We start from the raw sequence: 13,227 nt of genomic DNA, 5'->3' as shown, positions 1-13,227 counted from the left end.
AGACTAGGAGAGAGTATGGGGAGGAGGGGAGGAAGAGACCAGAAACCCCCCAACTGTCCCCCACAAATTAAGCTTAACAGGCCCCTAGTTCCTTCCTTGGGACAGGAAACCAGGTCCCCAGCCCCTTCTTCCTTCAGCATCCAGGACTCATCCTGGCCAGGTCATGATTACCTAGAACAGCCCACATAAGGGAGGGTGGGGTGGAGGAATCCTGGACAGGCTTGGTGGCCAGGATGCCTGGGCTCATTAGGTAGAACCAGCCAGACAGCAATCAAGCCACAGGATTGTCCTGGGTGTCTCAGCTCAGATCCACACTCTGGCAATGGGGGTCCCCAGGGCCTTTCTGCTCTGCCTATTTGGGACTGTGCTGTGTCAGACAGGTATCTCAATTTCTGAGTCCAATAGTAAGAAGGGTCTGGGGGCCTAAACTCCTGGGTCTGAGGGAGGAGGGCTGGGCCTGGACCCCTGGGTCTGAGGAAGGAGGCTGGGACTGGACCCCTAGGTCTGAGGGAGCAGGGCTGGGCCTGAACCTCTGGTCTGAGGGAGCAGGGCTGGGCCTGGACCCCTGGGTCTGAGGGAGGAGGGCTGGGCCTGAACCCCTGGTCTGAGGGAGGAGGCTGGGCCTGGACCCCTGGTCTGAGGGAGGAGGCTGGGCCTGGACCCCTGGTCTGAGGGAGGAGGCTGGGACTGGACCCCTGGTCTGAGGGAGGAGGCTGGGACTGGACCCCTAGGTCTGAGGGAGGAGGCTGGGCCTGGACCCCTGGGTCTGAGGGAGGAGGCTGGGCCTGGACCCCTGGTCTGAGGGAGGAGGCTGGGACTGGACCCCTAGGTCTGAGGGAGGAGGCTGGGCCTGGACCCTGGGTCTGAGGGAGGAGGCTGGGCCTGGACCCCTGGTCTGAGGGAGGAGGCTGGGACTGGACCCCTAGGTCTGAGGGAAGAGGCTGGGCCTGGACCCTGGGTCTGAGGGAGGAGGCTGGGCCTGGACCCCTGGGTCTGAGAGAGGAGGCTGGGCCTGGACCCCTGGGTCTGAGGGAGGAGGCTGGGCCTGGACCCCTGGTCTGAGGGAGGAGGCTGGGCCTGGCCCCTGGTCTGGGGGAGGATGAGCCTGAGACTGCGTTCATCTCTCTCTCTCTCCTTCCCCCTCTCTGCCCGACCTGCATTCAAGGGTATTTCTGGGGAGTCACCAGTGCCCTTTTCCAAACTGGCAGGGACCTTGGCCCCATCTTCAGGCTTCCTCTCACCTTAACTGGTCCAGGACAGGGACATACTCATTTCAGAATGGAAGTGGCTACAAAGAGAAAGAGAGGCAGGAAGAAGGCTATTCCTGGCACAGTTGTGTGTGTCTGTTCATCTACGGAGTTTGAGTGCTGTGTGTTGACAGTGTGTCCATGAGGTCTCTGTGCTTGCATGTTTCTCTGTGCCAGATTTTGATGCTGGGTGTTTTAAAAAATGCTTTTGTGACTCTGTGTATCTGTGAACTTCACTTCCTTTGTTTTAAGAGAGATGTGTATAATTAGGTGCATCTGTGTCTCTTTGTGTATCTCTGATTTGTAGGTCTGTCTGTCTCTCTTCATATATATATATATATATATATATATATGCATGTGTGTATTTTAATGTGTATTTTTCTCTCTATGCATTTGTTGCCTGTCTATTTTGTATCCATAAATGATTTCAAACTGTGTATTTTATGGTATCATTTTCAATAATCCCTAACTTTGCCTAATTGTGGTCTCCTGTTTTATTTGTGTATATGTGATTCTGGGTCTCTTGGTATGACTTCCTGTGCTTCTGAGTCCCTCTGTGGTGTCGTGTCACTGTTTTTACATATACAAAATCATACTCCTGGCACGTGCTTTGGGGTCTGGGGTTCTGTGCCTTGGGCTGGAGTGTTTATAATGGGGGTCCAGGGGAGCACTGGTTTTGTGTGAGAATGTAGTACATGGCATGGGTGCATTCGGGCTGTTCCATCTGTGTTTGTGAGATGTGTGTGGACCTGTGTCAGGTTCATTTCGCACTTATTTCAGTGCTTAGTGTTCTGTGCGTGTGCTACTGGGCCGGCTATGTGTGTGATTGTCACACCAAATTGCACCTCGTTGGACTTCAGCTGGGGCACCTGTTTCCCATCGGAAGTCTTTTAGTGCTCCTGTATCTCGTGTGTGTGGTGTGAAGTGGGATGGGCAGAGTGGCGGTGAATCACTTCCTCCTTCCTTATCTAAATCTTAGAGGGCTTCCTGGATGAGGGTGGAGATCTGGAACAACTTGGAGGAAAAAACTGGACTGGCAGCTACTGAGAGGCCATTACTCTGCAGTGACCCAGACATGACTGGCTGCAATAGCAGACCCTGTTCTCTCAGGACAACAAGGCTGGGCTTCCTTCTGGGCAGAGGGGCCTGGCCATGCGTGGTCCCTGAGTTCCTAGGAAAGGCTCACCCTGGCCCTGCTGATCCCACCTGTGCTGCTCTCCTAGGGTTGGGAGCCCTGCAGTGCTACAGCTTTGAGCACACCTACTTGGGGCCCTTTGACCTCAATAACATGAGGTTCCCCAGCATCTCCTGTCCCCATGGATGCTCTGAAGTTGTCCTGTCCCTGGACACTGGTGAGGGGCTCAAAGGGGCGAGAAAAAGAGAAGGGCATGCAGAAGAGGAAAGGAAGAGGGGGAGGAACAGGAATGAAAAATTAGAGAGAGGAGAGAAGGAGTGAAAGAGAAAAGGAGGGGAAATTGCTAGAGAGGCGGCCAAGGATGAGGATAGATGGAGAGAGGAGGAGAGAAAGAAAACAGTGGGCAAGGGACAAGGGAGAGATGGGGAGGGAGAAGACAAGGGGAAGGTGGGAAAAGGGTGGAAAGGAGGAGGAGAGGAAGAGATTAGGTGATAAACGAGGAGGGCTGGCTGGTGGCGCAAAGGGGAAGGAGGGCGAGAGGAGCAGGATGGAGACGAGCTTGGCGGAGGTGGGGAAGAGCGGAGAGCTGGGAGAGGAGGAGGAGGCGGAGGAGAGAGTTGAACGCAAAGCCCTCTCCTCCTCGCGTCCGCAGGGTATCGCGCACCGGTGACCTTGGTAAAGAAGGGCTGCTGGACAGGCCCGACGGCCGGCGCCATGCAGTCGAACCAAGAAGCACTGCCGCCCGACTACTCCGTGGTGCGAGGCTGCGTGGCTGACTTTTGCAACAACCACCTCTTAACCCATGACGTCATCCCCAACCTAAGTCAAGGTGGAAAGGAGGGTGGGACGGGGCGGTAAGAGGCCGGGTGGGGCGTGGCCTCCGCTGAGCACCCGCAGCGGTGGGTCGCACCCCTACGCCAGCCTCCACCTCCGGCTAGGCAGGCACCGGGTGCAGTGCGCAGCCCGCACTACTTGCCTGGGAACGATTGCCTGGATGCGCGTCTGCTTTCTCCTGCTAGCACCTGACCCACCCACGCTCAGCGGCACCGAGTGCTACGCCTGCGTGGGAGTCCACCCCGAGGACTGCTCTCCGGACAAGTCCCGACGGGTCCAGTGTCACCAGGACCAGAGCGTCTGTTTCCAGGGCAATGGCCGAATGACTACCGGTGAGGGGCTGGGAGGCTGCATGGACGTGGGCAAAGGATGTGGAGGCGAGGCAGGTCTGAGGGTGGAGGCACAGGACCTGCCTGACGGGGAGAAAGCCCTAGTCTGAGGGAGGAGGCGTGGCCCTGGTCTAAGGAGAGAGCACTGAAGTAAATCTGAGGACTGAGACATGGCCTTGGCCATGGCCTCCAAGGTGGAGGCTCAGGTGCAGCTGCCTCTCTGGTTCTGATCCCTCCCCACTGCCTACCCTAGGCAATTTCTCAGTCCCCGTGTACATCAGAACCTGCCACCGACCCTCCTGCACCACCATGGGCACCACCAGCCCCTGGACAGCCATTGACCTCCAGGGCTCCTGCTGTGAAGGGCATCTGTGCAACAGGGACTCTGTGACCCAAGCCTTCAACACCGCTGCAGCTGCTGCCCCTCCCCAGGTGCCCCACATCATGATCCTGGCCCTCCTGGTCCCGCTTCTGGTCAGTTCTCTGGGAGGACCCCTCTGGCTCTCTGCATAGTCCCGCCCACCAGGATGCTGGGGCAGGGTACACACACCTTCTCACTGCTTCAGCCCCATCGCTGGAAAATGATGTCAAAACTAGAGCAGCACTCCTGCCCCTCTGGCCATGACCTCCACCTCCCTCTCGCTCCACCCTGCCCATAGCTGGTCAGTGGCCTGGAAGAAACTGGACTCAGTCAGTGGCATTCAAGGATAGGAAGAAACAGCCACACACTGTCCCACCCAGGGAGCAAGTCCAGCAATAGCCATTACTACACCAGGAACCTGTGACAGTTTCCCAGGCTCTTCCTCTAGAACCCAGTCACAGCTCTAGGAAGGATCTGTGATGCTGTCTCTATTTAATATCATGAGCCTGGCACAGTGGCTCATGGGAGAATCTGTAATCCCAGTTACTCTGGAGGCTGAGGCAGAAGGATCACAAGTTCTTATCCAGCCTCATCGATTTAGCAAGATCTTGTCTCAAAATAAAAAATATAAAGGGTCAGGGATGTAGCTCAGTGGTAAAGTGCCCCTGGGTTTAATTCCCAGTACTGAAAATAAAATAAAATTAAACAGCTGGGCGTGGTCTTGCACACCTGTAATCCCAACGGCTCAGGAAGCTGAGGCAGGACGATTGCAAGCTCAAAGCCAGCCTCGGCAGTTTAGCGAGGCTAAACAGCATCTTAGTGCAATCCTGTCTCAAAATAAAAAAATAAAAAGGGCTGGAGATGTGACTCAGTAATTAAGTGACCCTGGGTCAATCCCTAGTACAAAAAAAATTTAATTGACTAATTAATTTAATTAAATTGTAAAAATTTGGTTAGCAAAGTTGGCAAAACTAATACATGAAATTAGAAATCTGAATAGTGATTATCCGTGGGGATTAGTGACTAGAAGAGGGATTGAGGAGGCTCCTGGGGGCTTGGTGATTGTAATATTTGATCTGAGGATTGATTGAGCTGTTGGCGTATGATTTGTGCTCTTTCTATATATACATTATTTTCAATAAAAGGTTCAAGAGATTTTAAAAATTTTCTTGGGGGACTGAGATAATGGCTCAGTGGTAGAGTGCTTGCCTAGTATGTGTGTGACTCTGGGTTCAATCACCAGCTTCACCAAAAAGATAGATAGATGATAGATAGATAGATAGATAGATAGATAGATAGATAGATAGAAAGAAAGAAAGAAGGATTGATAAATAGCAAGCTTTTGGGTGCTTTAGAAAAGGCAAATGAAGAAAGAGACAAAGAGAAAAAGTCCTTTCTTAAAAATTGTTTAATTACAAAGGAGCAAAGAGGTAAAGACTTCAGGTCAGTCACCTTCTTACATGAACTCTTACATTTTAGAAAACACATTAAAGAAAAGAATTGGCCGGTCATGGTGGTGCAGACTTATACTCCCAGCTACTCAGGAGGCTGAGACAAGAGGATGTCGAGTTCAAAGCCAGCCTCAGCAATTCAATGAGGCATTAAGTACCTCAGTCAGACCCTGTCTCAAAATAAAAAAATAAAAAGGGGCTGGGGGTGTGGCTCAGTGACTAAGCACCGCTGGGATGAATCCTCAGTACCAAAAAAAGAAAAGAAACCAAACCAAACCAAAACAAAACAAAACAAAACAAAACAAAACAAAACAAACAAACAAAAAAAAAACCGATTAACTAGCAGATGCAGTGGAACACAGGAGTCTGAGGCAGGAGGATTGCAAGTTTTTGTTTTTTGGTTTTTTGTATCAGGGATTGATCTCAGGGGCTCTTAACCACTGAGCCACGTCCCCAGCCCCTTTTTATTATTTATTTTGAGACAGGGTCTCAATGAGTTGCTTAGGGCTTCGTTAAATTGCTGAGGCTGGGTTTGAACTTGAGATCCTCCTGTCTCAGCCTCCCAAGCCAAGCCACTGGGATTACAGGTGTCGACCACTATACCTGGCTTGAGGATTGCAAGTTTAAGGCCAGCCTGGGAAACTTCGTGAGACCCTTTCTCAAAATAAAAATTAAAAAGAGCTGGGATGTAGCTCCATGGTAAAACAACCCTAGGTTCAGTCCCCAATCCCTAAAAGAAAAAAAGAAAAGAAAAAAGAGATTGAAGAAAAGATCCAGAAGGTCTGGTCTGTATTTTGTTGAGTTATCCAGGTAATGTTTAATATTTTATTATCTATATTTGGATCAAACTTAAACTGGTACACCATTCATTTTTGTCTACCCTTTCACATACATATCTTGTAATCTTAATTTGTGGTCATCTGTTTGAATACTTAACCATTTTTTTACTACTCTTAGTAAATAATTATTGTTGTTTCAAAATTATAATGCACAAGAAATATTTGATTTTGATGGGGTGAAAGAGACAGCAGAGAAGAAGCATGGATTCTATTGACAAAATTTTGATTTATAGACACAAGGACCAACTGGGTGCAATGGTGCATGCCTATATTCCTAACCATTCAGGAGGCTGAGGCAGGAGGATCACAAGTTCAAGCCCATCCTCATAATTTAGCAACACCCTGTTCTCAAAATTTAAAAACATAATAATATGGACTGGGGTTATAGCACGTGTAAGGCACTAGGTTTGGTCCTCAGCACCACATAAATAAATTAATGAATAATTAATGAATCTACGACTAAATTTTTTTTTAAAAACATAATAATAAAATGACTGGAATGTAGGTCAGTGGTAAAAAAGATAAAATTAAAAATAAACAAACAAAAAACCCACAAAGACCACCACCACCACATACAATTCTTATATAAAATAACAAAGGGAAATAAGAAACAATATTAAAATCAATTAGTGGATGAACAGGATATATGAAAATATTTTTTAAAAAGGAAGAACGGAGGAAACAAAAACTGTAGCTGCTACAGCTTGCACTTCTTTTTAAAAAATTTTTTTAGTTGTAAATGGACATGATACCTTTATTTTTTTTTTTTTTATCTATTTTTGTGTGGTGTTGAGGATGGAACCCAGTGCCTCACACGTGCTCGGCAAGTGCTCTGCCACTGAGCTACAAGCGTGAACCCCCAGCTTGCGTTTCTGTAATTGGTCACAAGGACACTGTCGATGTGTTTCATTTCCTTCTGTTATTCACCCCATGTTTCCTTTGCTCTCAGCTGGTTGGTGATCTTTACTTAGTAAAATGACCCCAGAGTTCATTCCTAAAAGGTCTGTCCCTTCCAAAAGTCATGCCGAAAGCTAATTCCCAGTGCAACGTTAGGGCCCTTTGAGAAGTGACTGGGTCATAAAGAGAAGCTGATGCCTTCTGGCAGGAATGCATTCCTTCTGGAAAGAGTGGACTGTCGTAGAACAAGGCCACCCCCTGTGTTTTACATCCAGCATACGCTGGCTTGCCTTTCTGCCATGAACTGGAGCCACCTGAGGCCTCCACCAGAAGCCAAGCAGGTGCTGATGCCATCCTCCTGGACTTGCCAGGTTCCAGAGCCTGCCTTTCAGATCCTCTTGTCCTCACCTGTGCCTGAGGCCTTTGGAAACTGGTTTCTATTTGGGGGTGGGGGAGATACTGGGGGTTGAACCCAGGAGTGCTCTACCACCGGGCTACGTCCCCAGCCCTTTTTATTTTGCACTTTGAGACAGGGTTGTACTAAGTTGCGATCCTTTTACCTCAGCCTCCTGAGCAGCTGGGATTACAGGCGTGTGCCACCACATCCATCTTATTTTATGTACTTTCTGCACAGATGACATATTCATTAAAAATAATAGTGCCAATAGCAAAGTCAAGGCTAGAACCCAGTTCTTTGGATTTCCATAGTGTGACTTTTTAAACTCTGGTGACAGAAGTTCAAAATCCTTGCTATCTCTGGAAGAGGGTGGAAAAGAGCCTGTAGAGAAGATGGAGTCAGCTGGATGGGAGGGTCCCAGGAATCTACACATAAGTAGAACTGCACTAGTTTATACACCTAGGATTAGGGGCTGGGGAGATAGCTCAGTCGGTAGAGTGCTTGCCTTGCAAGCATGAGGCCCTGGGTTCAATCCCCAGCACCGCAAAAAAAAAAAAAAAAAAAAAAAAAAAAAAAACACCTAAGATTAGTGGATTTTTCTACCTAAGTCATAACTCAACAGAAAGCAAATAATTTAAAATACAGCATATAATTAAATGATATCATTTCTGGAATCTGCATTTAAGTAACATAGGAAGTGAGAAAGTGGCCAGAGGCATAGAAGGAATGCAGGTTGGTATTTTAAAATGTATTCCTGGAAGTTTATCATACTCTTCTCTTCATTTCTATATGGTTGAAGCTCTCATATATAGCGAACCCTGTGTATCTGCAGATTCTTCATCTGCGGATTCTATCAATCACGGATAAAAAAATATAGAGAGAATATAGAATATATATTAAATATATATTTATTATAATATATAATATATACTATATATTTATTTATATATATTATATATCTTGTACTGGACATGAAGACTGCTCCCCTTGTCTTTATTCCCTAAAATACAGTATAACAACTATTTATAAAGCATTCGCACTGAGTTAGGTATTATAAATAATCTAGAGATGATTTGAAGTACACAAGAGGGTGTGCATAGGTTATATGCAAATACTGCACCACTTTATAGAAGAAACTTGAGCATCCCCTGATTTCGGTCTCCTAACAGGGGGCAGAGTGGGATCTGGAATCAATCCCCTGCAGGTACTGAGGAATGACTGTAAGTGCACACATATGTATAAACGATGAAAGAGAGTTCAAACACCCACTGAACTCGCGGTGACCCATATGCTCCCTCCCTGGGGTACTCAAATGTCTGCCTTTCCTTGGTAATGCAAATGATTCAATGCTTGGGTCTTACAGGTGACACCCCCCTCCCAAGGTGCCCCCACCCTCTCCAGTTTCAGGAAAGGGGAAGCCCGGGTCAGCACCAAGGACAGATCCATAGCGCTGGGTCTCAGAACCACAGACAGCAACTTGGCTAATGGGGGCACAAAAGATAGGAAATGGAGAGATGCCATCCTTCCCACCTCCAGGACAGTGTGGGACAGGACGAGAGGCTACAGTCAAAGAAGAGTCAGTTGGTATCATCGAAAGAGAGTACTCCTTCAACCAATATTCCTTGAGCATCCCCTACCTGCCAGGCACTGTTCCATACACTGGGAAGGCAGTCTCTCCTTAAACAATTAGACAATGAAGAAAATAAGGTCCTCAGACACGGTGGTGCAGGCCTATCATCCCTAGCAACTCCAAGAGGCTGAGGCAGGAGGATCACAAGTTCAAAGCCAGCCTCAACAATTTAGTGAGGCCTGAAGCCACTTACTGAGACCCTGATGAAAATGAAAAATTAAAAAAGGCTGGGGATGTGTCTCAGCAGTAGTAAAGTACTAGTAAAGCATTCAATCCGTAGAAAGAGAGAAAGAAAGAGGAAATAGGGTCACTTTACATAGTCATAATCTCCATGATAAAGATAAGACAATGAAAGGGAGCACGGGATGAACAAGGGGATGAAAGAGGCCATTTTTAAAGGAGTCATCAAGAACAAGATCATATTTGAGCATAGAACTGAAGGGAGGGAATGACACACGAAGAGGTTCAGGGAACGGAAAATGCCAAAGTCCTCAGGTGGGAAATAGCGTGGCCTGTTGGAGGATCAGACGAAAAGCCAATGTGCGGAGCAATGTGAGAGAGGCTGGATGAGGCAGGGTCAGCACACTGAGAGATGGAGAGAGACGGCCGTGTGTGAAAGGCAAGCCGAGAGTGACTGAGAAAGCCTGGGGCCGACAGATAGAAGACAGATAGAAGCGAAGTTTTACTGGCTATGATCCACAGAGTGCAATTTCCATTATTGATTCGTATATACGTCTGTGTTATATACACTCTCATATACGCATGCATGTTCATATATCTATGTGCACTTTTTGTGGTGGAGATCTTCAAACATACTGAAGTGAACAGAAGAGTATACTATTTGCTACTATGGTATAACAAGCCACTCTGAAAGGTAGTGTCTGAAAACAACAACAAAAAGTATCATTTCTCATGATTCTGTGGGTTGGTGGTTCCTTCTGGTGAGGCCACTCATTTGGCTACATTCTGCAAGCATTAGATTGGAGATTTTGCTCAGGAGGCCTTGATCCTCCTCTAATAGTCCCTCTCCAAGGGACTAGCTTGGGCTTCCTTTCAGCATGGCGGCTTTATAGTTCTAAGAGCACAAAAGCAGAAGTTTCCAGTGCTCTTGAAAACTGGGCCTGGAACTAGCCTGGTATCATTTCTGCCACATTCTATTCATCAGAGCTGAACGGAAGGAGAGGGGAATATGCTTCTTGGTGGGACAAGCCACATGCCAGGATAGCCAGGGAAGGAATCATTAGCAGCCAACCTGGGACCCAATGTACCACAGGTGGTAAATACAAACCAGGTCCTGTGTTGAGGGCTCCTGTACTTCACTTTATATTCAAGCAACCCTATGACATAGGTAGCATAGTTATCATCCCCATTTCACTGGGCTCAGGACACCCAGCTAGGGACAGCAGCTGGACTGAATTCAGGTCTGTCTCTAAACCAGGTTGTAGGTATGTTAGATCCCACTCAGGATGAAGCCAATGTTCACACTGAGACTTAAACCAGGATTTTGTGCATGTGTGTGTATACATGCACATGTGTGTATATGTTAACATAATAATTTACATAATTCTTATTTGGTGGGGAACACAGATATAAAGGAGAAAATCAACAAACACAGAAAGAAAGAAAAAGGAGGAAGGTATTCTCTTGGAGATTCAGACCAAAAGAGAAACAGTCAGTCAGGTGATTAACAGACTGAATGAAAATGAGCGACTGAGATCAACTGAACCAGGCAGTCTATCTCCCATAGCCTGGGAGCACCATGAGGACAGGTCTGTTGCCTATTTTGCTAATCATTATATTCCCCAGCTCTTAGAACAGTGCCTGACCGTAGGCTTCAAGACAAGAAACGCTAAACAGATGGACTGCAGTTCCCAAAGTCACCACAAGGTGGGAGTCTCCTTATGCCCTGGAGACTGCAGATGCCAAGGTCCCAGAGACAGTGGTTGGAGGATTGGCCCCCACAGGCTTCTGACTTTCAGGATGTCTTCCCTGGGGCTCAGCCCTGCCTTTCCCTGCACAAGCCTTGGGCGACAACTGACCTTTCCACTGAGACAGCCTCTTCTTCAGTCCCCTCCACCACCCAACCCAGTTAAACAACCCTTTGTCCTTGGCCCCTTCCGGCTGGGCCCCGAGGCACCTGGGTCCCTTCCAGGCCCGGAGATGGGGCTAGGATGAAGGTGGGGCAGCTGGGACAAGGCCAAGGAGAAGCCTTGGGGACTTTTGAATCAGTTCTTCTAGTCTTCCTGGACCAGGAGTATGGGATCCAGTTCCCTCCTCCCTCAGACCCAGATGTCCAGGTCTCCAGCCCCTCCTCCCTCAGACCCAGGGGTCCAGGCCCAGCCCTCCTCCCTCAGACCCAGATGTCCAGGTCTCCAGCCCCTCCTCCCTCAGACCCAGGGGTCCAGGCCCAGCCCCTCCTCCCTCAGACCCAGGGGTCCAGGCCCAGCCTCCTCCCTCAGACCCAGGGGTCCAGGCCCAGCCCTCCTCCCTCAGACCCAGGGATCCAGGCCCAGCCCCTCCTCCCTCAGACCCAGGGGTCCAGGCCCAGCCCCTCCTCCCTCAGACCCAGGGGTCCAGTCCCAGCCTCCTCCCTCAGACCCAGGGGTCCAGGCCCAGCCCCTCCTCCCTCAGACCCAGGGGTCCAGTCCCAGCCTCCTCCCTCAGACCCAGGGGTCCAGGCCCAGCCCCTCCTCCCTCAGACCCAGGGGTCCAGGCCCAGCCCCTCCTCCCTCAGACCCAGGGGTCCAGGCCCAGCCTCCTCCCTCAGACCCAGGGGTCCAGGTCCAGCCCCTCCTCCAGGCCCGGGGGTCCAGGCCCAGCCCCTCTTCCCTCAGACCCAGGGTTCCAGACCCAGCCCTCCTCCCTCAGACCCAGGGGTCCAGGCCCAGCCTCCTCCCTCAGACCCAGGGGTCCAGGCCCAGCCCTCCTCCCTCAGACCCAGGGGTCCAGGCCCAGCCCTCCTCCCTCAGACCCAGAGGTCCAGGCCCTAGGCCCTCCTCGGTCCCTTCTCTTACACACTTAGATTTTCTGGTATTTGCTCTCGCTATCTTTACAGAGACCCCTGTCTCCCTCCACTCCCCGCTTCAGGGTTGAGACCAAGGCTGAGTCACAGGAAGCTTTGGGACCTGAGTCACCCCCCTCCCCTCGGCCCCTCCCTGGGCTGGAGAGCGCTGACTTCGGAGTGGTGTTTCCTACCCATGGAACCCTGCTGCCCAGCACTTCAGCTGGAGGCAGGTCCCCTTCCCACCATAACCCTCAGGGCTGCCCACTGAGGCCTCTTCCATGTCCGGCCTTCTCTATTTTTCTCTTTTAGTTGTGGTCTCTTTGGAGACAAAATTTCTGGTTTTTTCTTTCTCTTCATTTCTGGGTCCCGTCTCCCTCTTCCTCCTTGATTTTTGTTGCTACTGTCTTATTTCTTTATCAGCAGTGCCGGGAATGGAACCCAGGACCTTGTGCATACTAAGCACACTATCACTGAGCTGGCCCCCACCCACTTTGATTTCTCTGATCCCCCTACGGCTGTACCACGCAGTCCCCCTGATTGTTCTCTCTGCCCCTCTGTGTCAGTCTCTGTGTCAACCTCCAAAGTACCTGAACCGGGGGCACAGAAGCTGTGGAGAAGCTGGAGCTGGCTTTTAACTCTTGGTGGGTCATAGTCTGTATCTCTGGGCCTCAGCTCCTCAATGGGACTAGGGCAGAGTAGGAAGGAACAGCGCTGTCCACAGCTGTGCCAGTGAACAGCAGAGAGAAACCAAGACAAAGACAAGCTCAGAGAGGCTGAGAGAGAGAGATGCCCAAAGGGAGACCTGGAGGCAGGAAGAGAGCAAGATGGAGACAGAGACACAGAGACGGAGAAACAGTGATGGAGACCTCGATTCAGCTGGAGACAGAGACAGAAAAGGCATCCTAGAGACAGAATGAGGCCATAGGAGCAGAGACAGGTGGAAAAAGAAATATGGATAAGCCCTGTGTGGTGGCTCATGCCTGTAATCCCAGTGGCTCGGGAGGCTGAGGCAGGAGGATCGCAAGTTCAAGGCCAGTCTCAGCAACTTAGGGAGACCCTGTCTCAAAATAGAAGAATAAAAGGGGCTGGGGGTGTAGTTCAGT

The 13,227-nt window shown here is 49.7% G+C and overlaps 1 protein-coding gene and 1 long non-coding RNA gene across 2 annotated transcripts; one reads left to right on the top strand and one right to left on the bottom strand.

The window, feature by feature from the left end:
* The first annotated feature begins 253 nt into the window (after window positions 1–253).
* On the top strand, window positions 254–5,061 carry LYPD5 (LY6/PLAUR domain containing 5). The gene is made up of 5 exons (XM_079119729.1): window positions 254–380; window positions 2,471–2,599; window positions 3,035–3,211; window positions 3,402–3,548; window positions 3,799–5,061. Exons 1-5 carry the CDS (start codon window positions 323–325, stop codon window positions 4,056–4,058), a joined length of 771 nt encoding a protein of 256 aa, XP_078975855.1. The 5' UTR covers window positions 254–322; the 3' UTR covers window positions 4,059–5,061.
* Window positions 5,062–5,256: 195 nt separating this feature from the next.
* On the bottom strand, window positions 5,257–8,207 carry LOC306649081. The gene is made up of 2 exons (XR_013760570.1): window positions 8,071–8,207; window positions 5,257–7,949 (listed from the first exon to the last, which is right to left on the bottom strand). It is a non-coding gene; the product is annotated as an uncharacterized lncRNA (long non-coding RNA).
* Between the last annotated feature and the right edge of the window lie 5,020 nt (window positions 8,208–13,227).

The sequence above is a fragment of the Sciurus vulgaris genome (genome assembly GCF_902686455.1).
Source record: "Sciurus vulgaris genome assembly, chromosome: 17".
Classification (NCBI taxonomy): domain Eukaryota; kingdom Metazoa; phylum Chordata; class Mammalia; order Rodentia; family Sciuridae; genus Sciurus; species Sciurus vulgaris.
This window is presented reverse-complemented; position numbering and strand designations above follow the sequence as displayed.